This window comes from Loxodonta africana, chromosome 9 (assembly GCF_030014295.1).
Source record: "Loxodonta africana isolate mLoxAfr1 chromosome 9, mLoxAfr1.hap2, whole genome shotgun sequence".
NCBI lineage: Eukaryota > Metazoa > Chordata > Mammalia > Proboscidea > Elephantidae > Loxodonta > Loxodonta africana.
Window position 1 is genome coordinate 56,136,804 of NC_087350.1, and position 26,185 is coordinate 56,162,988.

The following is a 26,185-nucleotide window of genomic DNA, read 5'->3' on the forward strand; positions in this document are numbered from 1 at the left end:
TGATGAAGTTCAATTTATCTATTTTGTGTTTGTTATTTCATATTCATGAATCCATTGTTGAAATAGGTCTCGAAGCCTTTATTGTGTAAGGTAACAAAAAGACAAACAACCCAGTCAATAAATGGACAAAGGGCTTGAATAAACATTTCACCAAAGAAGATATACAAATGATGTACGAATGGCCAACAAACACATGAAAAGGTGTTCAACCTCATTAGCCATCAGGGAAATTCAAATCAAAACCACAATGAGGCACTCACCGACTTATACCCACTAACATGGCTATTTTCAGATAGATGGAAAACAATAAGTGTTCGTGAGAATGTGGAGAAATTGGAACCCTCGTCTATTGTTGGTAGGACTGTAAAATGGTGCAATGGCTGTGGAAAACAAGTTTGTCAGTTCCTCAAAATCTTAAACAGAATTACCATATGACTCAGCAATCCCACTCAAAGGTATATATGTCCAAGAGACTCAAAAGCTGAGATGCAAGCAGGTACTTGTACACTAATGTTAATCGCAGTATTATTCACAATAGACAAAAGGTGGAAACAACTCAAGTGTCCAACAGAGGAAGGGATAAACAAAATGTATATCCATACAATGGAGTATTAGTCGTAAAGAGAATGAAGTTCTGCTACATGCTACAACGTGGATTAATTTGAAAACATGATGTTAAATGAAATAAGTCAGACACAAAAGGACAAATATTATAATCTAGTTTACATGAAATATCCATAACTGGCAAATGTATACAGACCAAAGTTTATTAGTGGTTACCAGGAGCAGATGGAAGGGAGAAATGAGGGGGGCTTGCTTAAAGGGTACAAAGTTTTTGTTAAGCATGATGGAAAAATTTGGAAATGGATAGTGGTACTTGTTGCATATCATGGTGACTAATGTCACGGAATTGTACATGTAAAAATGTTTGAAATAGCAAATGTTTTTGCTATATGTGTATTTCACCACATACACACACAAAAAGATATTGTTGCAGAAATAAGAAGGCAAGCCATATACTGGGAGAAGATATTTGCAAAACTTACATCCAACAAAGGACTTGTATATAGACTACATAAAGAACTCATACCTCAACAATAAGAAGACAAACAACTCCGTTTAAAAATTGGCAAAGAAAAAATCAACACTACAAACAATATTCATCGAGCAAATAATCCTATGAAAAGATGCTCAACATCATTAGTCATTGTTAATAGGTGCTGTAGAGTCAGTTTAGGGAAATGCAAATTAAAACCAGGATAAGATACCTCTACATGCCCATTAGATTGACCAAAATTAAAACAACTGACTATATCAAGTTTTTGCACAGATGTACAGCAACTGGAAAGAGCTAACTGAAAGTTTGGCAGTTCGAGCCACCACCAGTTGCTCCATGGGAGAAAGGTGTGGCAGTCTGCTTCCATAAAGATTACAGCCTTGGAAACCCTGCAGGGCAGTTTGGTGCTGTAGGGTGGCTATGAGTGGACTCGTTGGCAGTGAGTTTTTTGGACACCCACTGGGACTCCCATACACTGTTGGTGGGAATATGAAATGCAATAACTACTCTGGAAATCAGTTTGGCGGTTTCTTAAAATGGTAAGCATACCTCTGCCATATGTCTCAGCCATTCCATTCCTAGGCATTTACCGAAGAGAAATGAATAAATATGTCCACAAAAAGACTTGTTCATGAATGTATATAGCAACTTTATTTGTAATAGACCTAAACTGGAAACAACCCTAAGGTCTATCAGGTGAATGGATAAACAAATTGAAGTGTATCTATGCAATGGAATACTCCCAGCAATAAAAAGGAATAAACTACTGGTACACATATCGATATGGATTCATCTCAAAATAGTTGTGCTGAGTGAAAGAAGCCAGAACTAAAAAAAGAGTGCATATGGTATGCTTCCTTTTATGCAAGATTCCAGAAATGTACACCAATTTATACAGACAGAAAGCAGATCAATAGTTGCCTGAGGATAGGGCAGGGAGGGACCAGAGGAAGGTATTGCAAAGACGCAAAAGGAGATTTTGGGGGTGATGGTTGCATTCATTATCTTAGTTGTGATGGTGTCATGAATGTATACACATTCTAAAAACTCATCCAATTATTCAATTTAAATATATGCAGTTCATTGTGTCACTTATACCTCAACACCACTCTTAAAATTTTTTTAAAAAGGAAAAGAAGTGTGGAAGCAAATGAAATTTTGGTTAAAATATGTCCCACTTCATTGGTACAATTTTTCTTCAAGATACAAATCCCTACTACTGAGGAAATTAAGTCTTATTATTTGGGGTGGGTTATTGAGAAAAGCCTCTGCTTTCAAGGCTCTCTGTGATCTGAGCCCTACTCACTTGGTCCAGCTCTTCTCCCTGTATTCCACTATATGAATACTCTATGAGCCAAGCTTGATAACCCAATGGTTCCTGAGTAAAATTTGCCCATTCCTGCCTTTACTGTTTGTTATGGACCTGCCCTGTCTTTGAAATGCCATCTCTCTTTGTCATGCCCAAAGTATCTTCTTCAAAGCTTAGTTCACATCTCAATGCCTTCTCTCATTGCCTTTGCAAGTCCCCAGAACTAACTATACCAGAGAATTTAGCACCAAGAAGGAAGCGTTCAGAATGAATAAATGAATAATCGAACATTTATATTCATATAGCTGCCTTTGTATTTGTCCTGACATCCCTGCTAATTTCTAAGATCCGTGAGGAAGGCAATGTAGCTTAGTAGTTTTGTAGCCTTTAACCAACTCACAATCTCTGAATATGTTTCTTAACAAAAATGGAGATAAACACAGGGTTGTGGTAAGGATTAATTGATATCACTTCTGAATGCCCCTCGCAGTGTTCCCATCATAGCTTAAACTGAAAAGAGTTGCCTTCAAGTCAATTACGATTCATGGCAACTCCATGTGTTTTAGAGTAGAACTGCATTCCATAGTGTTTTTATGGCTGTGACCTCTCAGAAGTAGATCGCCAAGCCTTTCTTCTGAGGTCATAGATTACATAATTAATCTTCATTGATGACAGAGACCTCTGTGCTGTCAGATTACCACTTGGACTATATATATCCTTCAGGAAAGTGTCTGTTCTATACCTCTTTTTTTTTTTTTATCCTCTGTATTGTGTTCCAAGTAGGTGTTCAATAAGCATTTTCTGATGCTGATTGTGATGATGACTGTGATACTGCATAGTGTCAAATTATCTGTTAGATTTGAGGGCCTGGCTGTCTTCATCTTTGTATTCCCCATTCCTTAAAGTCGTCCTGGTGACTAGAAAAAGCTTAATAAATATTAGTAAAGGAATGAATGAGCGAATCAGCCGAATCGCAGTTTTTACACTGGTAAATACGGTAAAGACTTGTAATTACATTGCAGTTTCTAGGCTTTGAATTAATGCAAGCTTAAACCCAAAACCAAATAGCCTTATTTTGGGAAGCACCAAGTCACTTTTAAGTAGGGATTTTTTGAGTGACTCTGGGAACAGAAAACACAAAATATCCTTCAGTGGAATGGTGCTGATGAAGCTCATTCCTTCAGTGCAGAGGGAGAGCTCACCCACAGACTGGACTGCATGTCCTCAAACATCATGGCATGTGCTGACTGGGTAGGAAGCAAACAGTCTGATATTTGGATGCTTTGGGTACCCTCCTCTTCCTGCCTTTACTTTCAGTAGCTTGCAGAACCGAAAGGCTACAGCTCAGCTTTTTAATTTCCCCAAAACATTTTCTAAATGAGCCACTGTTGTCTTTAATCATCATGGTTAGGGGATTAGCCAACCTCATTTTAAGGAGATATTTTTGCTAAGAGATGAGATTCTTCCAGACAAGGATAAAGACATTAAGGCTGTCTATTAAGATTCTGCTTTCGTTGAGATAATAATTTTTGGGTAATTAAGCAAATTGTATAGACTCCAATGGGACGTTAATCCTTAAAGAAATTGTCTGAAGTGGAGAAGCCTTTAAATTCTGAAGCAAAGATCAAAGTTGGCAAAAGTGATGTTTTGGATTTCCTTCAGTTAAAGGGAAAAGCTAACAGTATTAATAGGTACTGTCCTGGGTAAAGAATTCACTTTACTTATAATCTGTACCTCACCTTTTTGTATTAAAAGACGGGGCTCCTTAAACCATTACACTGAGTAACGGTATAAGTACACCAAGTAGGAGGTACTTATTTATACCAGAAAACCTAGGCTACAGGCTACATTAGCAATTGACATCCAACTTAGTTTCAAGCCTCCTAGCAACCAACAACATAGATGACTTAGCTACTATTATCTAATTAAAGGACTATGCTAGAACATAAACAGAAAATCTCTTTTTCTGCATTCTTTTAAAGGGCAGTAGGTTACACTACAAAGCACATCATCTTTAGAAGCAGAGAGAGATGGGTTCCAATACAGGCCTCACAATCTACTAGCTCTGTAGTAGATCCTGGCAAGTTAATAAATGACTCTTAGTCTTAATGTTATCACCTGTAAATGGAGTAATTATGCTGACTACTTAGAGTTGCAGTAAGGTTAAATGAGATCATATATGTGAAGTAACTCTAGCACATGCAAGGACTACAATGAATGATGGTTCCCTTCCTCTTTCCCTTTTATTAAAGAAGTCTTCAATGAAAACTTTATCAAAAAAGCAGTGTTATTCTTTCTCCGATTGGTAGAGAATTCAATCAGGTACCTGGTGGCTTGTTTTCTGAGTAGAAAAACACCCCAAAGTTATTGGAGTATCAGAGTAAGGCCACTTCTAGGCTTTAGGCATATTTAGAAAGAAATGAAATGCTTTTCTAAGCTGAATTGCTGCTGTTTTTGTGTTTTTAGTGGGTGATTTGGAGCTAGAATGGAACCTACGGGGAGGCTGAAATAGGCAGCATGGTATCTTGGAGGCATTTCTGTGGCCCCACAGAGGATCCGCATGAGTTGCCATGTTTGCCTATGGGAAATTGGCAGGAAATGGTGTGTGAAGGGAGAAGACTACAGATCTGGGAGTCTACACATTTAGGTTCTAACCCATGCTCTGTTATAGATTTACAGAGTGACTTTGGCATGCCACAGAACCTATCTGTGTCTCAGTTTTTCCATCAGAACATCAGGAGATTTAGTTCAGTGTTCTCTGTGAGGACTTTTTTAACTCATACTTTATTAGGTAGGGGAGAAAAGGGAGTTTGGAGTAAGATCACTAATCTTGATTAAGATTTATTCATTCTTTCACCAGCATTTACTAAACACTATCTGTCAGGCACTATAAAAGACCCTACGATTGTTATTGTGTTGTTAGGTGCCCTCCAGTAGGTTCCAGCTCATAGTGACCGTATGTACAACAGAAGACTGCCGGATCCTGTGCCATCCCCACAATCATTGCTGTGTTTGAGCCCACTGTTACAGCCACTGTCACTGTATCAATCCATCTCACTGAGGGTCTTCGTCTTTTTTGCTGACCCTCTCTACTCTACCAAGCATGATGTCCTTCTCCAGAGACTGTTCCCCCCTGATAACATGTCCACAGTACATGAGACGAAGTCTTGGCATCCTCACTTCTAAGGAGCATTCTGGCTGTACTTCTTCCAAGACAGATGTTTGTTCTTCTGGCAGTCCATGGTATACCCCATATTGTTCACCAATGCCATAATTCAAATGCATCAATTCTTCAGTCCTTTTTATTTACTGTGCAGCATTCGCATGCATATGAGGCGATTGGAAACACCATGGCTTGGGTAAGTCACATCTAAGTCCTCAAAGTGACATCTTTGTTTTTATAATGCTTTAAAGGGGTCTTTTGCAGCAGATTTGCCTAATGCAATGAGTCATTTGATTTCCTGACTGCTGCTCTCATGGGCATTGATTATGGATCCAAGTAAAATGAAATTCTTGATATCAACGTTTTCTTCATTTATCATGATGTTGCTTATGGGGCCAGTTGTGAGGACTATTGTTTTCTCTATGTTGAGATGTAATCCATACTGAAGGCTCCAGCATTAAAAGTCCCTGGTCTCAAAAGAAGCCAAACACAAAAGAATGCATAGTGTATTATTCCACTTATAAGAAACTCTAGAAAAAACAAATTTCAGTGACAGAAAGCACATCAATGGTTTCCTGAGGGAGAGGGAGATTGACTGGAAGTGGACCAAAGGGAACTTTTTGGGGTGATAAAAATGTTTTATATCTACTCTAATACCATAGCCAAGGAGCCTTGGTGGTGCAATGGTTAAGTGCTTGGCTGCTAACTGAAAGGCTGGCAGTTCAAATCCACCCAGCGGCTCTGTGAGAGAAAGACCTGGCAATCTGTTCTTGTAAAGATTAAAACCAAACTAAACCCATTGTTGTCAAGTTGATTCTGACTCACAGCTGCCCTATAGAACAGAGTAGAACTGCCCCACAGAATTTCCAAGGAGTGGCTGGTGGATCCAAAATGCTGACCTTTAGGTTACCAGCCAAGCTCTTTACCACTGTGGCACCAGAGCACACCCTGTAAAGATTATGGCCTAGAAAATTCTATGGGCAGTTCTACTCTGTCACATGGGGTCACTATGAGTTGAAAATCGACTTGATGGCGCACAACAACAATACCATAGTCACTAGCCTCATGTGGCTATTTTAATTTAAATTAATTAAAATAAAATTTAAAGATGCAGGTCCTTAGTCACATAGCCACATTTCAAGGGTTCAGTAGCCACGTGTCTGTGGCTGCTTTATTGGACAGCACAGATATAGAACATTTCCATCATCCTAGAAAGTTATGTTGGAGACTGGTGTTCTGTATCTTGATTGTGGTGGTGGCAACATGGGTATATAAGTTTGCCAAAACTCATCAGAATGTGTACTTAAAGTGGGAACATTTTATGTACGTAAACCATCTCAATAAAATCAATTTAAAACAAAGTCTTCCTCTCAAAGTGTTTACAGCCTAATAGGGGAGACAGCCAAGTTAACAATTAGATAAAAATACATGCATACATATATAAACCATTAAAAAAAACCCGTTGCCATAGAGTTGATTCCGATTCATAGCAACCTTGTAGGGCAAAGTAGAACTGCCCTGTAAGATTGCCAAGGAGCAGCTTGTGGATTCCATAAAAACAACGATCCGAGCTGTGTAAGTGCTACAGTGGAGAAAAGATCAGGGATGTCGCAGAAGCCCAGAGGTGGGGGGGCCTACCCATACTGGGTCACAAAACTTTCTCTTGAACTATGCTGGAAGGAACCTGGGAATTAGGCAGAGAAGAGGAGGGAAGGTTATTTGAGACTATAAGAGGCACTGGTGGCACAGGGGTTAAGAGCTATGGCTGCTAACCAAAAGGTTGGCAGTGTGAACCCTCTAGCTGGTACTTGGAAACCCTACAGAGCAGCTCTACTCTGTCCTATAGGGTTACTATGAGTTGGAATCAGCTTGATGGTGGTGGGTTTTTTTTTTTTAATAAGAACCGCTAGAACTTAGAGTTCTTTTGGAGAATTAACAAAAGGTGATCCTTCTCTGGAATAGACTTGCAACTTAGCAAAGAGAGCTCACACCTTCGCAAGCATTTAAGTCTCCACTTATCCCTTGGCTGGGTGTCGTCGTGCAGGGCACAACTGGTGCACTGTATCTGGTGGCCTGCCAGACAGAGGGGAAGGCATAAGCAAAGGCAAAGCGCCTGACACTCATCCCCTTGAGGAAGTAAATACTGCCGTCACCACAAAGTTGTGCTCCTCCTTCCCTGGGTGCCAACCTGCTCTTTCAATATGAATTTACTATATTTAAGGAGAGGCAAAGTTTACCACCCCTACCTGTAAGTCACTATCAAGACCTTAAGTGCTTCATTTAAGATACAAAATGTCCAGACAATTGATCAATTCAATCACCATTCTTTACCTAGAGCTATAGCTGTTTTGGAAACCCTGGTGACCTAGTGGTTAAGTGCTACAGCTACTAACCAAAGGGTCGGCAGTTTGAATCTGCCAGGCGCTCCTTGGAAACTCTATGGGGCAGTTCTACTCTGTCCTATAGCGTCACTATGAGTTGGGAGCGACTCAAAGGCAGTAGGTTTGGGTTTGTTTTTTTTTAATAGCAGTTTTACATATTCAAACATGCAGCGAGAAAGGCTACTTGAAAGCTGTCCTTGGCACCTTAGAATAGGGTTTTTCCGGTAGCCTTTGGCTGTCTTACATCCAATGCCTGGGTTTAGATGTGTGGGAATGTGACCCGTGCTACGGCGGATGATCAATTTACTCAGGGAGATCTTGACTTGGGATGTATCTATCCCTTCTGTAAGTTTAAAAAAAAAGAAAAACACTGAGGAGTGCCACCTTTTGAGAATCAGGAAATTGAGCTCCAAGCCCCCTTCTCTGTCTCTAACTTGCTGTGTGACTTTGAGAAAATTGATTCATATATCTAAGCCTCAATTTCCTCATCTACAAAATAAGGATAATGGTTCTAACTTGTCTCACTGAGTTGTTGTGAGGGAGCATTAAGGGATAAGTAATGTGAAATGGGTTTTGTCAATTATGTTGCATCAAATAGTGATTTTGCTTTATTTGTGGGTTCCTTAACGAAGAAGAGCTAGTGCACACAGAGTAACTATAGGCTTCCATCCTGCTTTTGAGGGGCATAGATCTCACTTGTGATACGCCTTTTCTCCAGCAGTTGAATCAAAACGATTTGACCCTTCTCTGTGTCCCCTTAGAAACTTACTGTTATTTTTCTTATATTAGCAAAGTATCTAAGATATTTTACTTTGTTTTATAATAATTTATGTGCATTTTAACCAGCTTCATGAGGGCAGGGATACCACTAAATCAGGGAAATGCACGCTGGCTTAGTGATTAAGAGCATGAACTTTAGAAAGAATGCTGGGTTCAAATCCCAGCTCCACCACGTAGCTGCTATATAACCTGGCAAATCCTTCTCCTCTCCAACCCTCAGTTTTGTCAATTATAAAACTGGAGCACAATAAGTCCTTGTTTTATAAGGTTACTGCGAGGATTGAATGTAAGGTGTTTAACACTTTACATAATGCCTAGCACATAGAAGTATATGAGGTAGCTAGGGAGCCCTGTGGAGCCCTGGTGGTGTAGTGGTTAAGAGCTTGGCTGCTAACCAAAAGGTCAGCAGTTCAAATCCACCAGCCACTCCTTGGAAACCCGGTGGGGCAGGGTCACTATAGGGTCACTATAAGTTGGAAGCAACTTGACAGCACCTAATAACAACAAAGGGAGCCCTAGTGGTGCAGTGGTTAAAGCACTCAACTGCCAACCCAAAGGACAGTAGTATGAACCCATCAGTTGCTCTGTGGGAGAAAGATGTGGCAGCCTGCTTCCATTAAGATTTATAGCCTTGGAAACCCTATGAAGCAGTTCTACTTCATCCTATGGGGTCACTATGAGTTGGAATCAACTTGATGGCAGTGGGTTTGGTTTTTTTGGTCAATATGAGTTATTCATGGAATGCCAGAGATGAAGGAGGCCTCAGTGTTGTAGCCTAATACACTCAGTTTACAGATGAGAAAATAGGCCCAGAAAGTTGAAATGGCAAAGCTAAAGTCCTATCTTCTTGTTTTTTTGTAGCCAAATAATCCACTTGCTATTCTTTTGATTTCTCATTTCTCTTCCTATCTTGAGAAAAAGTCAGGACTTGGAGTCAGTTTGGCAAACTGGCATTAAACACCTACTATGTGCAGAGCCCTGGTGGTTAAGAGCTATGGCGAGCTACAGCTGCTAACCAAAAAGTTGGCAGTTCAAATCCACCAGCAGCTCCTTGGAAAGCCTATGGGGTAGTTCTACTCTGTCCTATAGGGTCGCTGTGAGTCGGAATTGACTCTATGGCAACAGGTTTTTTGGTTTATGTGCACAGCCTTAGGTTAGATATCAGGCCTAGAAGGCATTACTGATTTGATGAACCGGGATTCTATGGATAAGATAAAAAAGAAAAACCTATTGCTGTCAAGTCAATTCTGAATCATAGCAAACCTATAGGACAGAGTAGAACCGCCCCATAGGCTTTCCAAGGAGCAGCTAGTTGATTTGAACTGTCGGCCTTTTGGTTAGCAGCTGAGCTCTTAACCGCTGTGCCACAAGGGCTCTGTGGAGAAGACCAGTCCCCTCTGTGGAGGGGATTGGTTAGTGTTGCCATCCGGCTAGGCTTAAAATGATCTATCCCAGAGATGAGAGGGAGAGGGTCTCACCACCATCAAGGAAGAAGAGCCAGGAGGGGGTGGAGTGCATCCTTTGGGCCTGGGATCCCTGCACTGAGAAGCTTCGAGACTCAGGAGACAGAGCTGTTACACCAAAGACGGCAACATGGCAAGAAGCCATGTTTGGGAACTGGTCCCTAACAAGGACTACTGATGATAAGGATTGGCCGGGAGAGTTCTGGAGAGCAAAGGGGGCAGGATGGCATGTCAGCATAGCAGGACTTGAGGATAGTCAGAATCTTCTGATTAAGTGGCCAGGGTCTGTAGTAGACAACATGGTATGGCAGAAATATTGCTGACAGTGGAAATAGGTAGACCTGAATTTGAATCTTGGTGCAGCCATATATTGTAAGTGTGGCTTGGCATAAGCTGGGACAATTTGTGCAACAAAATAAATGATAGTAATGGATTACAGCATTTGCCTGTCAGTTTGTTGCACTGTGGTGGCTTGTGTGTTGCTCTGATGCTGGAAGCTATGCCAATGGTATTTCAAATATCAGCAGGGTCACCCATGGTGGACAGGTTTCAGTGGAGCTTCCAGATTAAGACAGACTAGGAGGAACCAGGCAGTGTTTTGTTTGGTTGTACATAGGGTTGCTATGAGTCAGAACCTACTCTACAGCACCTAACAATAACAACAACAATGGTTTATAATCTATAGAATAAAATAAATATCCATGAGTTCATATCGATTAAAAAAATATTTGAATAAGTGAATACATGGGTGTAAAAATGGCATGGCAGTGGCATCTGACCTCCTCTAACTTCACAAGGGGGAAGGAGAGTCAAGAGCAAGAGCCCAAGACTGATACCTATGAGGGAAAGGTCAGACATGCCTCCTCTCTCTGCCATTTTTACCAACTCTGACACCAACTGTCCCTCCCACGACACTCTACTTCTCTGCTGGGTTTGATAATTCATCGCAATGGCCACACATAACTCACAGGCAATATTCACGATTGTGGGGTTTATTAGCAAGGTAACAGGCTACAGTTCAGGTTCAGGAATACAGTTCTACCAAGACAGCCTCTTCCCAGCCGTACCTACAGGCATGTCTCTCCCTGGCTCCTCGGCCTCTGCCCTGCTCAGGCAAGTGTTACAAAATTCTTTTAGCTCTGCTGATTAGTGCCCCAAAAACCCTGGTGGTATAGTGGTTAAGAGTTTGGCTGCTAACCAAAAGGTCAGCAGTTCAAATCCACTAGGTACTCCTTGGAAAGCCTATGGGGCTGTTCTACTCTGTACTATAGGGTCACTATGAGCTGGGATCCACTGGACAGGAATGGTTTTTTTTTTAGTTTGATAAGTGCCCGGTGGCACCCCCCTCCACCAATAAGCCTCAGCCTGAAGGCGTTCAGCTCTAGCTCATTGGATTGACAAACCTAGCTCCACCGAGTGCCTGGAGGCATCCTGCTCTGCCAGTAAGCCTCCTGCCCAAAGGCGCTCAGTTTTCTTTCTCCATAGGCTGAGGAAGCACACCACCTGTCTCCAGCCAGTCTCCTGGTTCTGCTGCCTTGGCTGCCGTTTCTCTGCCACTGCTTTTCGCCATGTTGCCGTCTTTGGTGTAACAGCTCTGTCTCCTGAGTCTAGAAGCTTCTCAGTGCAGGAATCCCAGGCCCAAAGGATGCACTCCACCCACTCCTGGCTCTTCTTCGATGGTGGTGAGGCCCTCTCCCTCTCATCTCTAGGACAGATCATTTTAAGCCTAGCCAGATGGCAACGGTAACGTCCCCCCGTTACAAACCAAAAACCAAACCTGGTGCGGTCAAGTTGATTCCGACTTATAGTGACCCTAAAGGACAGGGTAGAACTGCCCCATAGGGTTTCCAAGGAGCGCCTGGTGGATTTGAACTGCCGACTTTCTGCTTAGCAGCCGTGGCTCTTAACCACTACGCCACCAGGATTTCCATCCCCTCGTTAGGGTTCCATGTACTTGATTAGCATGGTCCCACCCAATCATTTGGTGGGAGTTACAAGACCATGGCAAGAAAGACCACATGAAACTGATCCATTGCACTGCAATGGGGGAGAAGAGAAAGCTCTTTCTTACTGTAGAATTCCAATTAATAAATATAGAAAGAATGATGAAAATGGAAAATCATCATTTGGCAAATACCACTGTAATAACTATTTCAAGCAAGAATCATCAATGGATGCTTAAATTAGTGGGTGAAAATATGATGAAAAACAGGCTATTTACATAGTCTAAAAGTATCTTCCCACAAGATTCTTATTAATTACAAATGCAAAAATAATAATATTCAGTGAAGAAGCTTGGAAAACATTGCTTTAGTAAAGAGACCAGAGTTAACATCACCAATTACTAAGACGTATTAACATCATTCACCTCCTGATATAATGTCTGTTGTGGATTGAATTGTGTCCTCCCAAAATGTCTGTCAATTTGGCTAGGTCATGATTCCCAGTATTGTATGATCGTCTACCATTTTGTCATCTGATGTGATTTCCCTACGTGTATTGTTTGGAAACCCTGGTGGTGTAGTGGTTAAGAGCTATGGCTGCTAACCAAAAGGTGGGAAGTTTGAATCCACCAGGAGCTCCTTGGAAACTCTATGGGGCAGGTCTACTCTGTCCTATGGGGCGCTATGAGTCGGTAATCGACTCAATGGCAGCGAGTTCAGGTTTTTGGTTCGACGGGTTGTAAATCCTATCACTGTGATGTACTAAGATGGATTAGTGGCAGTTACATTGGTGAGATCTACAAGACTAGATAGTGTCTTAAGCCAATCTCTTTTGAGACATGACAGAGAAGCAAACAGAGAGACATGGGGCCCTCATATCAACAGGAAAGCAGCACTGGGAGCAGAGCGTGTCCTTTGGGCCTGTGGTTCCAGCACTGAGATGCTTTCAGACCAAGTGAAGACTGATGACAAGGACCTTTCTCCAGAGCCGACAGAGAGAGAGAAAGACTTCGCCTGGAGCTGGTGCCTTGAATTCAGACTTCTAGCCTACTGGGCTGTGAGAGAATAAGCTTCTCTTTGTTAAAGCCATCCACTTGTGATATTTCTATTACAGCAGCACTAGATAACCAAGACAATGCCCTTGGGAGTGTAGAACAACACTTTTGTGGTATTCTTGCCACAACCCGAATTGTGGTGCATAACCTGAACTTAATCAAGAGGAAACTTCTTACAAACTGAATCATGAGGAACATTCTATCAAATAACTGTCCAGAACTTTTTCTAAGTGTCAGTGTCATGAAAGACAAAGACAAAGGAACTGCCCCAGATTGGAGGGGATTAAGGAGACATGGAAACTAAATGGAATGTAGCATCCTGGATTGGATCCTGGACCAGAAAAAGGACATTTGTGGGAAAATTGACGAAATTTAAATAAGATTTGTTGATTAGTAAATAGTATTGTATCCATGTAATTTTCTGTTTTTGATCATTGTACCATGGCTATATAAGGGGAAACTGGGTGAAGGTTATACAGGGAATTTTTTGTGCTATTTTTGAAATTTTTTTCTAGGTCCGAAATTATTTCTAAATGAAAAATTAAAGCAAAACAAAACAAAAAAGTGTGGCCTTGGGCAAATCACTTTTCCTCTCTGAGCCTTAGCTTCTTCATCTGTTGAAGAAGGGCAATCATCCCAATCTACTTCACAGTGTCGTGAGGATAACATGAAATTGTGCAAAGAAGCCATGTGTATGCATTCATCCTATAAAAAGTTATTCCTGTTGTTAGTAAAGACAGCTCCTGTGTCCTGAGCCGCTAAAACTTCAGAAGAGTTCCACCCTAACGAGAAACATCTGGCTGCAAGCTACTTCCTCCCAGACATTCGATATGATCTTGCCTAAGGAAATAATAATGCCAGCATTGTGGCTGGGTGGCTGTCGTCAAGGAGATGGCTCCAGATAGCACAAACAGCTGGTGTTAGTGACGTTGCCTCCAGGCTTGGCAGAAAGAAAGTCCATGGTGAGACAGAGATGGGGCAAAGGCCTCTGCCCTGACCGTGAAACTACTACAGTAGCAGAAAAACAACTTTCCACATAGCATATCCTTTGTCCAAATGGTACTATTTTCAGTTTCCGGGTTCACCAACGGGCTTAGCACATAATCCAGGGAAATGGACTAATTGTAATAAGAACTCCTCACAAGGTTTTTCTCCTTTCTACTTTCCTTTTTTTTGTGGGTTAGTTTCCAAAGTATCTAATTAGATAATGCATCCGTTTGAGCTCAGCATTGCCTTCCTCATTTTATGCATGGGAAAACCAAGGTCTAGCAGAGGGAAGGGATCCCAAGTCATGGGACAATCTGGAGGAGTTTTCAGAGTCAGAGATCAGGTTCAGACTTCTAGCCTTGCAATCATACTGCCTACACTAAGATTAGTCTCTTAGCCAGTTTGAAGCAGTTGCCCAAGTAGTCTGGTGAGCACCATCACTGAAATACTGTTGTCTGGATATACACCTCACCTTTTAATACTGAATTCTAAAGTGGAGAAAAGCAAATAGGGAAGACAGGCTACCTGAAACAATTAGTGTTAGAGAGACCTTGGCTCAAATCTCAACTCTGCCACATACCCGTAGTGGGAATGAAGCCTCCGCCAAGACTTTCCCCTGCTCCCCCAGCTCTGCCGCGGTTCCCCGCATCCCTTGCAGCTTCTACTGTGGTTTGGCACGCTGCGGCCTTAGCCACAGTTTGAGTTTGGTGCCAGAATCCTGTGCATGCGCGAACCAAGGTTTTGGCACATGCACAGGACCTGAAGAGCTGTGTCCTCAATCTGTCCTTGCACCTCAATCTGTCCTTGCACCTGAACATCACTGATGTGATTCAACATCCCCACCTCCAAATAGGGATGTGGGAGGGCTAAGGGCAGAGAGTTCCAGGCACCAACCCCAACCCCCAGACTCCATTGGAAATAAAAAACTCCCCAACCCCCTCAGACAGTGAACATGTGGCCTTATGATCACTAGACCCTGCATTGCTCCTTGTCTGTGCAGACAATAAATTTCCACCTTCTGTTTCCCTTGCAACTGGTGGTGTGGCATCTGTCTTATTTCGATTGGCTAATAGGACAGGACAAGAACCCTCATTCTGTTACAGGAGCAAGTTATTTTTACCTCTTTGAGCCCCAGTCTTCTCATCTGTAGGTACAGTGGGGAGAATAGTAGTACCTACTCTGGAGCTTTGTTGTGAGGTTAAATGAGGTGGTACATGTGGTATGCCTGGCGTAAGTGACACATAGATGCTCAAAATGCGTGAGTTCTCTTCCTTATTTCCTTTTTCAAAAGCTTTCATCTGCTAAGTGAAAAGCTAGTTCCTTCATTTGGGAACTGATGATTATTATTCTCAGCCTCTCTCATCAGAATAGGGTTGGTTCATATAGCTGCTGCCAGGTAGGCCCCTACCTCACGATGACTCTGTGCACAAAGGAATAAAACACTGCCTGGTCCTGTGCCATCCTCATGATTGACTGCAGATCAAAGCATTGTGATCCATAGGGTGTTTTTTTTTTTTTTTTTAATTTTATTTACCTTATTTATTTTTTTAAATAATATTTTATTGTGGTTTTAGTGGTGATCCATAGGTTTTTAAAAAATATTTTATTTACTTTATTTCTTTTCCTTTTTTTTTGTTGTACTTTAGATGAAGGTTTACAGAACAAACTAGTTTCTCATCAAACACTACCTTGTTGTATGACATTGGTTAACAACCCCATGACATGTCAACACTCTCCCTTCTCAACCCTGGGTTCCTTATTACCAGCTTTCCTGTTCTCTCCTGCCTTCCAGTCCCTTCTCCAGTGCTGGGACGCCCTTTTAGTCTTGTTTTGTTCCAGGAGCCTGTTCAATCTTTGGATGAAGGGTGAACCTCAGGAGTGACCTCATTCCTGAGCTGAAAGGGTGTGCGGGGACCATACTCTCAGGGTTTCTCCAGTCTGTCAGGCCAGCAAGTCTGGTCTTTCTTTTTGAGTTAGAATTTTGTTCTACATTTTTCTCCAGCTCTGTCCAGGACTCTCTATTGTGATCCCTGGCAGAGCAGTCAGTGGTGATAGCTGGGCACCATCTAGTTGTACTGGACTCAGTCTGGTGGAGGCTGTGGTAGATGTGGCCCATTAGTCCTTTGGACTAATCTTTCCCTTGTGTTTTTAGTTTTCTTCATTCTTCCCTGCTCCCGAAGGGATGAGATCAGTGGAGTATGGCCACTCAAAGGCTTTTAAAAAGTAGAATGTAGAACATTTTCTTTATAAACTATGTTATGCCAGTTGAGCTAGATGTTCCCTCAGGCCATGGTCCCCACAGTGCTCAGCCCAGCAATTCGGTCCCTCAGGGAGTTTGGGTGTGTCTATGGAGCTTCCAAGACCTTGCCTTGGACAGGTTGTGCCGGCTTCCCCAGTATTGTGTACTATCTTACCCTTCACCAAAGTTACCACTTATCTATTGTCTATTTTTTAAAAACATTTTATTTATTAAAAATAATTATATTGCAATTTCACTGGTGATTCACTGGTTCATTTTAAAAGTAGATCTCCAGGCCTTTCTTTCTAGTCCATCTTAGCCTGGATGTTCCACTAAAACCTGTTTAGCATCATAGCAATACACAAAACCTCCACTGACAGAGAAGTGGTGGCTCCACACGAGCTGTACTGTACTGGCTGGGAATGGAACCTGGGTCTCCCATATGGAAGGTGAGAATTCTACCACTGAACCACCACTGGCTCCTAGTCTTGTATTAAAAAAAAACAAAACCCATTGCTGTGGAGTAGATTCCAACTCATAGTGACCCTATAGGACAGAGTAGAACTGCCCCATAGGGTTTCCAAGGAGCGCCTGGTGAATTCAAACTACCAACCTTTCGGTTAGCAGCCCAGCTCTTAAACATGGCACCAATAGGCTTTGTGTTAATAGCTTTGAAATAAACACAGAAAAATAACCTCTAGAGCTGTGAGGTCCTGAGAGGCCCATCCAGTCCAACCTTCTCATTTTAAAGATGTTGGAAACCGAGGCCCCAAGAGAAGTGGTCTGCCAAAGATCACAGAGAGTCCATAGCAGAGCCAGGATAGGAACCCTGACACTCCAGCTTCCCTCCTTTTGGAATACTCATTTCATCCATTGAAATTAACACTGGAAAGGAGTGTCAGTTCCAGGGCTTCAAGGACTGCCCCTTCTCTGGGGCAGGGCATAAGTGCTGTGCCATCTAGTTCCTGCCCACCCGTTTTTTGTTTTCTTATTGCTGATCATGGTTGAAGGCCTGGGAAAGATCAGGTGCAGAACTGTGGGCCTTGTTGTCCTCAACAAGAGACAGAGAGGGAGGCAGGAGGAAGGAGAGGAGGGAGAAGAGAGGAGAGAGAAAACAGAGAAAATGAATGAATGTGGGATTACCACTGACTGACCTCCAAAAGATACTCAGGTCATATGAAAATCTTGAAGGATAGGTGTTAGTCCCATTTTCCAGATTTATTGACTCTTCATCCACTTAACATATATTTAAAAACCCCTACTAGGTGGCAGGCACAATACTAGGTGATGGGGATATAGCAGTGAACAATTCAGAATACAGTTCCTGCCCTCATGCAGCTTCCAGTTTAGTGGAAGAGGAAGACATTAAAAACACACATAGCAAGTGCTACAAAGGAAAAATATGGGTTTCTAAGAACATCCAAGAGAGGGACCTGATTTTGATTACAGGATCAGGGAAGGCCTCTTTTAGAAAGTCACACTTAAATGGAAGAATGAGGAAACTGGGGCCAAGAGGGGACTTGTTCATGGTTACAGGAAAAGTCACCGTCCATCTACTCACCTATCTTTCCAAATGGTTTTCATCCAGGACTCTCTTAACAGCCTGCAGAAGAAGGTAGCAGCACTGAGACGGGAATTTCGCTGGACAACCATTACCGAAATTACCTAGGTGTTTAGTGGTTATTATGTACTTTAGGAGAGGCAGCAAGGGATTATGGAGAGCCCTGATTTAGTTGGTAGGAGCTGAGGATCTGGTTCCAACTGACAAACTTACTGTGTATGACTTTGGGTAAGTCATTTCCTCTCTCTGGGCCTCAGTCAACCGATCTTAGACATGTCTGAGCCCTAAAGGCAACAAATGATCACTAGGTAAAGGATTGGATTGCGAGTGTAGCTAACCATTTGGCTCACAGGGATGAGTTTATTTGCTTCAAACTAAGCTTGCAAATTACTGTTTGAGTTGGAATTCCACATGTAGGATTTTTCTAACACGAGGCAGTACCCGATTATTTGAGTTTCAACTCAAGGCAGAAGCCGTTTGGATGCACACACCTCAAGGCTTCGGGTACCAGGTCCAGAACCCTGTGGGTTAGTAGGGCCCTGTATTCGCATATCCCGCTTAAATTAACGGATCAAGGGCAGCTTCGAGCCCTAAATAAAGATGGCGCCTGCGCTGGCATAGATCTGATTGCCCTCATAAAAAATGGCAGCTGGCCTCTCTCTGCCTAGCCTTACTCGCCCAAACGGGGCGGGGGGTGGTGGTGGTGGTGGTGGTGGTGGTGGAAGGCTCTGCCCTTAGTTAAGATGGCGCCTGCTTGCGCGTCTTTGCCCGGCTTCTGGCTCCGGACGGCTGGCTTCACTGTGCACGCCCTGGTGACTCCGCCTTGTTTCCGTAGGAAGAAGAGCCGGGAATGATGGCGGCGGGTGCGGTTTGAATTCCGCGGCGCCGCCAGAATCCGAACAAGAGCTGGGTCGGAGAGGGCGGGGACCTCGGGGACTCGGGCGGGTCGCGCGACAACGAGGGGGGACCAGTGAAGCCGCCACTAGAGACATCAACGCCACCACCGTCTCCGTGTCCGTGATGGACTCGGCGTTGGAGGAGGACGTCACTCTCCCCGGGACTCTCAGCGGCTGCAGGTGCGGCCCGGGCGCTGGTGGTTCGCGGTAACTGGGCTGGTTTTCCAACTGATGGGGGTTTGCTCTAACCCGGCCTTGGGGGTTTGCTCTTGGGGTGTTTGAGTATCTCCGGATAGAAGCCGTGTGTGGTTTGGGTTCCTTAGGGTATCTCTGTGAGGGGCCCACCAGCTGACACTGTGTGTGAGGGTCCCGACCACAGCTACCTCTAGTATTTCAGGGTCTTAATTTGAGGAGGCTGTGAGGCACCAGTAAGGGGTTTTCTGAAAGAGCAGGAGGAGGGGGCCGTTAGTAGGGGCTGGTTGGGGGATGTGGCGCCCTCAGCAGGGACCTTGAAGGGACTTGATGGTTCATTCTGGTGTGGGAGTTTGCTTTCATTATGGGGAGTGTAATCGATACGTCCAGTCTTTGTGCATAGGGCGTTATAGTGGCCACCCAAGATTGAGGCAGTGGAGTGCAGTGGTTGAGAGACTGAACTGGAGTTGGGCAGAATTGGATTCAAATCCAGCGCAAATCCAAACTGACTAGCGGTGTAACCTTGGTAAAGTGCCAGTAATCTGCTTTCCCATCTGTAAAATGGGGATAGTAGTAATATCCACCTAACAGGATTGCTGTGAGGATTAAAAGAGATGATGCCTGCCCTGCAGTTTGCTTGACAAGTCTAGTGCCTGGCACATAATTAGTGCTTAAAAAGTGATCGTGTGGTGCCGTTATTATCGTTAATAATAACACAATTTGGGGAATAATGGCCAAGACTGGCCTCCCAATGGACCTGGCCCAAGAGGCTTTTGGAGTCCACGTTGTTGCTGGAGCCATGGGTCTCACCTTCTGGTAGGAAGGCCTGACAGCTCTGAACTGCATCAGGTCTCAGGCTCCTGATTGGAGAATGGGTAGAAGGAAATGGACGAGAACCTGAGTAAGAACCTTCAGTGTTTCTTCAGCTCTGCGAGGAACAGGCTGCTGCTTTTAGTTAGCAGGCCTTAATTGAAAGGTGACCATGTAATTTATTGTGCAAACCAGGATGCTTCTAAGGGCACTGTTGATATTTATGCTGGGACAGCAGGCGTGAACAGGTCCTATCTTGGGCAAACCTGGAAAAGTGGTTATGCTGTTTGTTGAGAGCCTACTGTATATCAGGCACAGAGCAAGGCCTTTTCAGCTGCAACCTGATTTCATCCTTTTGGTAGTTTTTTATTCTCTATCTTACTGTAACTACCCCAGCATATTGGGGTATTGCCTGTCACCTGGATTGTTGAGGCCTCCTTCACACCTCCAATAGTCCTTTATATTATAGCCTAAAAACTCTTAAAAATGTAAATCTGCTTTTGACAGTCTGCTGCTTTATGCTTGTTAGTCCTTCTCATTGCCCTTAAGGTAAAGTCCATTATCACTCTCTCAGACAACTCTTCTCAAGACGGTGCTGCTGGTCAAGTACTTCGGCTTTGGGACCCAAAGTAGTCTGGATTTCAATCCTAGTTCTGCCACTTAACAGCCCTGGGACCTTGGGCAGGGCATTTGCACTCTGTGAGCCTCAGTTTTCATCATCTGTAAGATGGGCTGGTATAAATCCCAGGGTTGGTATAAAGATTAAAATGAGTATGAAGGGGCCTAGCCCAGTGTGCGACCCAGATCAGCAAATGTCCTCCCCTCCCTTCTCTCCTCGCCGTTGCAGGACCCAGGAAACACTCCTGGGTCTCTTACTAATCTCTTACTTCCCTGCTTCAGACCCCCACTGACTACTCTCTGCCCTGAGGGTATAGTTTTTTAATACAGCTTCCAAGGGTTTCATAATCTGGCCCTGTCTTCCTCTCTAGCCTCCTCTACGCTTACTCTCCCTACCCTGACTTCTCCCCACACTGCCAAACTCTTGGTTACGAATGATCTTGCCTTTTCCTTTCTTGCTGCTAGGCCTGTGTGCTTGCTGATCCTGCTGCCTGGATTGTCCTTCCTTCTTCCTTTTGCCTTATCAACGCCTGTTTTTTTTCAGGTCTCAGTTTAGATGTCGTTGCCAGGAAGACTTCATTGACATTTCCCCATCCCCACCTGGGCCTTCTACTCTTTTAGGCAGTCCCACCCATAATTTACCCTATCCCAGGCCTTATTTACTTCACGGAATTTTACTGACCAGCACTATGCACTGGAAACATATGTGAGCTATATATGTAACTTAAAGTTTTCTAGTAGCCACATTAAAAAAGAAACAAGTAACATTAATTTTAATATATTTTATTTAACCCAACATGTACATATATTATCATTCTAACTTGAAATCAGTAGAAAAAATTATTAATGAGATGTTACATTCTGTCTTACTAAGTCTTTGAAATCCAGTGTGTATTTTACACTTATAGTACTTTGCAGTTTGGACTAACCACTTCTCAAGTGCTCATTGGCCACATATTGCTGGTGGCTCCTGTACTAGGCAGCACAGTTATCGACTGTTAAATGGCCCGTCTCCTATATTATCCTGTGACCTGTTTGAGAATAGGGACTGCATTTTATATAAACCATGGCGGTTTAGTGGTTAAGTGCTACAGCTGCAAACCAAAGGGTTGGCAGTTCGAATCCGCCAGGCACTCCTTGGAAACTCTATGGGGCAGTTCTACTCTGTCCTATATGGTTGCTATGAGTTGGAATCGACTCGACGGCACTGGTTTTTTTTTTTTAATACATGTAATAGGGGTTCAGTAACTGCTTGTTGAATCACCGAATAAACAATGCTCCTTTGAGGTGACAGTGTAATCCCCCTTTTGCAGTTGAGGACACTGAGGCTAAGAGTGGTGAGCTTTCTGGAACCAGACAAAAAGTACATGATCGAGCCAGGACTCAAACCCAAACTTAATGACTCTGAAGCTGGCTTTTAGTACTGTGTCCTGCCCTCCAGTGAGTTCTCGGAACCTATCCTGACTGAGGATTCTGGTTGAATTTTATGGAGCGGGTGACACGTGAACTAGCTTTAAGGAGTGGCAGAAATGTCCTGAGAGACAGAATCTCCATTATGTGATCACAGTGGAAGAGAAAAATCCCTCGAGTAAAATCACTTCTTTTTATTCTAATATGCTGCTTTCTGGAAACTCTGGTGGTGTAGTGGTTAAGAGCTACAGCTGCTAACCAAAAGGTCGGCAGTTTGAATCCACCAGGAGCTCCTTGAAAACCCTGTGGGGCAGTTCTACCCTGTCCTGTAGGGTCGCTATGAGTTGGAATCGACTCAACGGCAATGGGTTTTTTTTTTTTTTTTTTTAGCTGAGTACCTTCTGATTGGTAGTTTCTAGCCCCAGTTTTGAAGACTAAATTGGAATCCAGTTTGTCTTCAGACATTTGTTGCATTAGGTCAGTGTGCATCATTCTGTCTAAACTTGATCGCCTTTGGGTGACCCAAAGAGCTCTGGGCTTGTTAAATTTAAGCCCAGGTCTTGAGGTCATGGGACCTCACCCAGACTAAGACCCTTTATTATTAAGTCCTGCCTGGTGATGTGGAAGGATTTTGACTGGGTCTGAATCCTGGTTCTGCCAGTCACTAGATGTGATGCTTTGAGTAACTTATTTCATCCTTCCGAGCCTCAGTTTCTTATCTGTAATAATACCTCGCTTACTGGGGTGGCCCTGAGGATTAAGTGAAATTGTGTAGATTAAGTGCCTGACACTTACTGGGATATGCATTAAACGCTAGCTGTTTTTATTATACTGTTCGATTCAATGGCAGTGTTTTTTTTTTTTTTTTTTTAATTACCATGTCACAGTGTTTCCCGGACAGAATCCTCTGTGCCCACAGCCCTGGGTACATCCCTTTGTTTTCATGCCCAGGACTCTGCCTCTGCCCAACTCTGAGCTCCCTGAGGCCTGGGCCCAGGCTTGTTCATTCATGTGTTCCTCCAGCCTGACCAGTACAGAATAAGGGGTCATTGAGTATTTGCTGTCTGCTTAGTGACAGACCAAAAAGAAAATGTTTTCCTGTAAGCACGGTTTGTACTTTCTCAGGCAAAGAGTGCATTTGTGGACTTTTGTAGAAGGAGGCTGGGAAAGAGAATGGAATGTCTGGTGAAGGCTGATGGTGGTGGGGGCTGACCTTGGATTGGGGGTACCCCTAAGCTGTGAGGTTTGAGGAGAGAGCTCCTATCACCAGTGTAAGCTCAGGGTGGTGAGTGTCCAGCTTGTTCCCTGTTGTACCTTTAGCACCTAGAACCATTTCTGGCATGTAGTAGAGGCTCAACCAATATTTGTTGAATGAGTCAGTTTTGCTCAGTGATGTTTGAACAGATAGTAAACGTAGACTCCATCTTTAACAGTGAAATGCTGGGTTATAATCGCTTCACTGTCAGAAAGTGCACACACACAGTATAAACTGGTACAGTCTTTCTGGACCACAATTTGGCAGTATCTATTAACATTAAAAATGTGCCTATGCCTTTTTTTTTTTTAACAGCTTAAAAAAAAATTAACAGTTTTACGGGGCTATAATTTACATGTCATAAAGTTTACTTAAAGTTCATTTATACTATTCAGTGGTTTTTAGTATATTTACGGAGTTGTGCAGTCATCACTGTAGTCTAGTTTTAGAACATTTTCATCATTCCAAAAAGAAACCCCTTATCCATTAGCATTCATTCTCCATTCACCCACTTGCCCCCTCACCTCAGTCTTAGGCAACCGTTAACCTACTTTCTGCCTCTATAGATTTGCCTATGCTGGACATTTCATGTAAGTGATACATTACAATATGTGGTCTTTTGTGAGATTCATCTATGTTGTAAATGTTTCAGTACTTCATTCCTTTTTATTGCCAAATAGTATTCTATTGCATGGATATTACATACAGTGAATTACTTACTATGGCCCTTTTGGCCATGCATGGTCTTGTGACTCCAGAAATGATTGGGTGGGACCGTACAAATGAGGTGCTTGTGGCCCACCAAGAGGATTGGACAGCATTACTAATAATGCAAATAAGGTTCATGGGACCCCTGTGGGGGTGGGACAGTGCAAATAAGGTGTATGGAACCCTAACGAGGGGGTTGATCAGTTTTGCCATCCTGCTAGACTTAAAAACGAGCAAATCCCAGAGCAGAGGCGCACCTCATATCATCAAGAAAGAAGAGCCAGGAATGGAGCATTTCCTTTGGACCCAGAGTCTCTGTGCTTAGAACCTCCTAGGCCTAGGAGATAGAGCTGTAACACTGAAGAAGGTGTGAGATGGCGAGAAGCACAGCAAGTGTGACAGAGAAATGGCAGCAGCAGAGCCAGGGGACTGGCAAGAGACAGCATGGTGGGCTTCCCAGCATTTGGAGCAAGGTGGCTACAATGAATAGGCTGACCAATGGAGCAAAAGAGCTGAGCGCCTTTAGGCAGGAGGCTTCCTGGTGGAGTGGGGTGCCTCAGGGCACTTATTGATGGAGCTAGGCTCACTGACCCATGGAGCAAGAGAGCTGAGCACTTTCAGGCAGAAGGCTTTCTGATGGAGTGGGGTGCCTCTGGGCGCTTACTGGGGGAGCTAAAGAGCTTTATAACACTTGACAGAGCAGGACAGAGGCTAGACCCAAGTGGGGGCTGAAGGCTGAGAAAGGAGGCCTGCCATGAGGGGGTTGACAGGAGCCTGTCCTGAGGGGGCTGAAAGGAGCCGGTCCCTAGGGGGCCAGAAGGAGCCTGCCCTCGGGGTTGAGAGGACCCTGTCCTCAGGGGGCCGCAAGGGGCATGTCCCTAGGGGGCCAAGAGGAGCCCTGTATGGCCGAGAGGTGCTGATAGAGCTGTCCCGCACTGAAAAAGGGAGACTGCCTGCATGCTTCCTGGTTGTGATCCCGAGTTATAACCTGTTACTTCCATAATAATAATAAACCCCATAATCGTGAGTATTGTCTGTGAGTTATCAAACCTAGCAGAGAAGTAGAAAGTGCCGTGGGGGGGACTGCTGGTGTCAAAATTGGTAAAGAGATTGGAGAGAGAAGGTATGTCTGACCTCCAGCTCATAGGAATCAGCCTTGGGCTGAGGCTGATCTTGATTCTCCCCTCGTGAAGTTAGAGGAGGAGGTCTGCCGCCCCCATTCCATTTTTTCCATTTTTACAGATGTACCACATTTTGTTTATTCAGTCATCAATTGATGGGCATTTGGGTTGTTTTTACTTTTAGCTATTGTGAATAACGTTGCTATGAATAGTCATTCAACTTTTTTTTTTGCTGGGTCACATGGTAAGTCTGTGTTTAACATTTTGAGGAACTGCCAAGCTCTTTTCCTAAGTGGCTGTACCGTTGTACGTTCCCACATCTTTCTCCTGTGGAGCGGCTGGTGGGTTTGAATCACCAATTTTTTGGTTAGCAGAAGAGTGCTTAACCACTGCACTACCAGGGCTCCTTATAAGAACATCAGTCGTATTGAACTGTGATCTCTTATTAACAAATTATATCTGCAAAGACCCTGTTTCTAAATAAGGTCAGGTACTGGGAGTTAGGACCTTAACATATCTTTTTGGGGGACACGGTTCAACCCATAACATCTATTTAAAAAATGTGAATGTGTTTTGAATCATTAGTTCCATTTCTTGTTATTTATCCTAGAAAAATTGTCATACGTGTGCAGGAGACATACATAAAGATATTCATGCAACACTGTTTGTAAAAGGGGAAAAAAAAGGATAACAAGATGATGATATCAGTTGGGGAATTGGTAAAAAAAACATTGTTTAGAAAGTATCTTTCAGAGTGTGACCTATTAATGGTTCATGAAATTCAATTTAGTGGGTTGCAACCAAAAAAGGATTTACCAGGCTCTGCGGCAGCTGGTTGAGTGCAGAGCTGAGCAGCCGCAGGAGATGCCTCACGTGTCAGCATGAGGAGCAGCCAGTGGTGACATGGAGCAGGCCAGGGACTGCTTACATCTGAGAAAGACTACAGAGCAGCAGGAGCCAGAGGTGGTAGTCAAAGCCAAATGTAGAAGGACAGCCTCGCTGAGCAACCAAGAGTGGCAGTTGTACCCAAGGCAATCCCTGGAGCAGCAAGTGCCTGTGATGGATTTCCAGGTACAACTGAGACAGGCATTCTTGGCGGAGACCCCAAGAGGCGGTTAAAGCTGCATTGGAACATTGAGGAAGCTGATTGCAACAGAAAACCAGGCTCTAGCTATTGTTTGAAGCGTCTGCCCAGCTTGCATTGTTTTTAGGAGCACCTGCTTCATACCTTTATCTG

General features: G+C 43.5%; 2 protein-coding genes across 12 annotated transcripts in view; both read left to right on the forward strand.

The window, feature by feature from the left end:
• Positions 1-18,746: 18,746 nt before the first annotated feature.
• Positions 18,747-26,185, forward strand: part of CDK5RAP2 (CDK5 regulatory subunit associated protein 2) — a 225,812-nt gene continuing 218,373 nt past the window's right edge. For 3 of the 11 annotated variants that reach the window (XM_064291536.1, XM_064291535.1, XM_064291537.1), the window contains exon 1: positions 18,747-19,014. In XM_064291536.1, coding sequence (XP_064147606.1) covers positions 18,959-19,014 — 56 coding nt within the window. In that variant the 5' untranslated portion in view covers positions 18,747-18,958. The remainder of the gene's footprint in view (positions 19,015-26,185) is intronic. The other 8 variants (XM_064291532.1, XM_064291533.1, XM_064291534.1 and 5 more) reach the window with 6 other exon arrangements.
• Positions 19,022-26,181, forward strand: LOC111749835 (SNRPN upstream reading frame protein-like). The gene has a single exon (XM_064291545.1). The coding sequence runs from the start codon at positions 25,852-25,854 to the stop codon at positions 26,065-26,067; it is 216 nt and encodes a 71-aa protein (XP_064147615.1). The 5' UTR covers positions 19,022-25,851; the 3' UTR covers positions 26,068-26,181.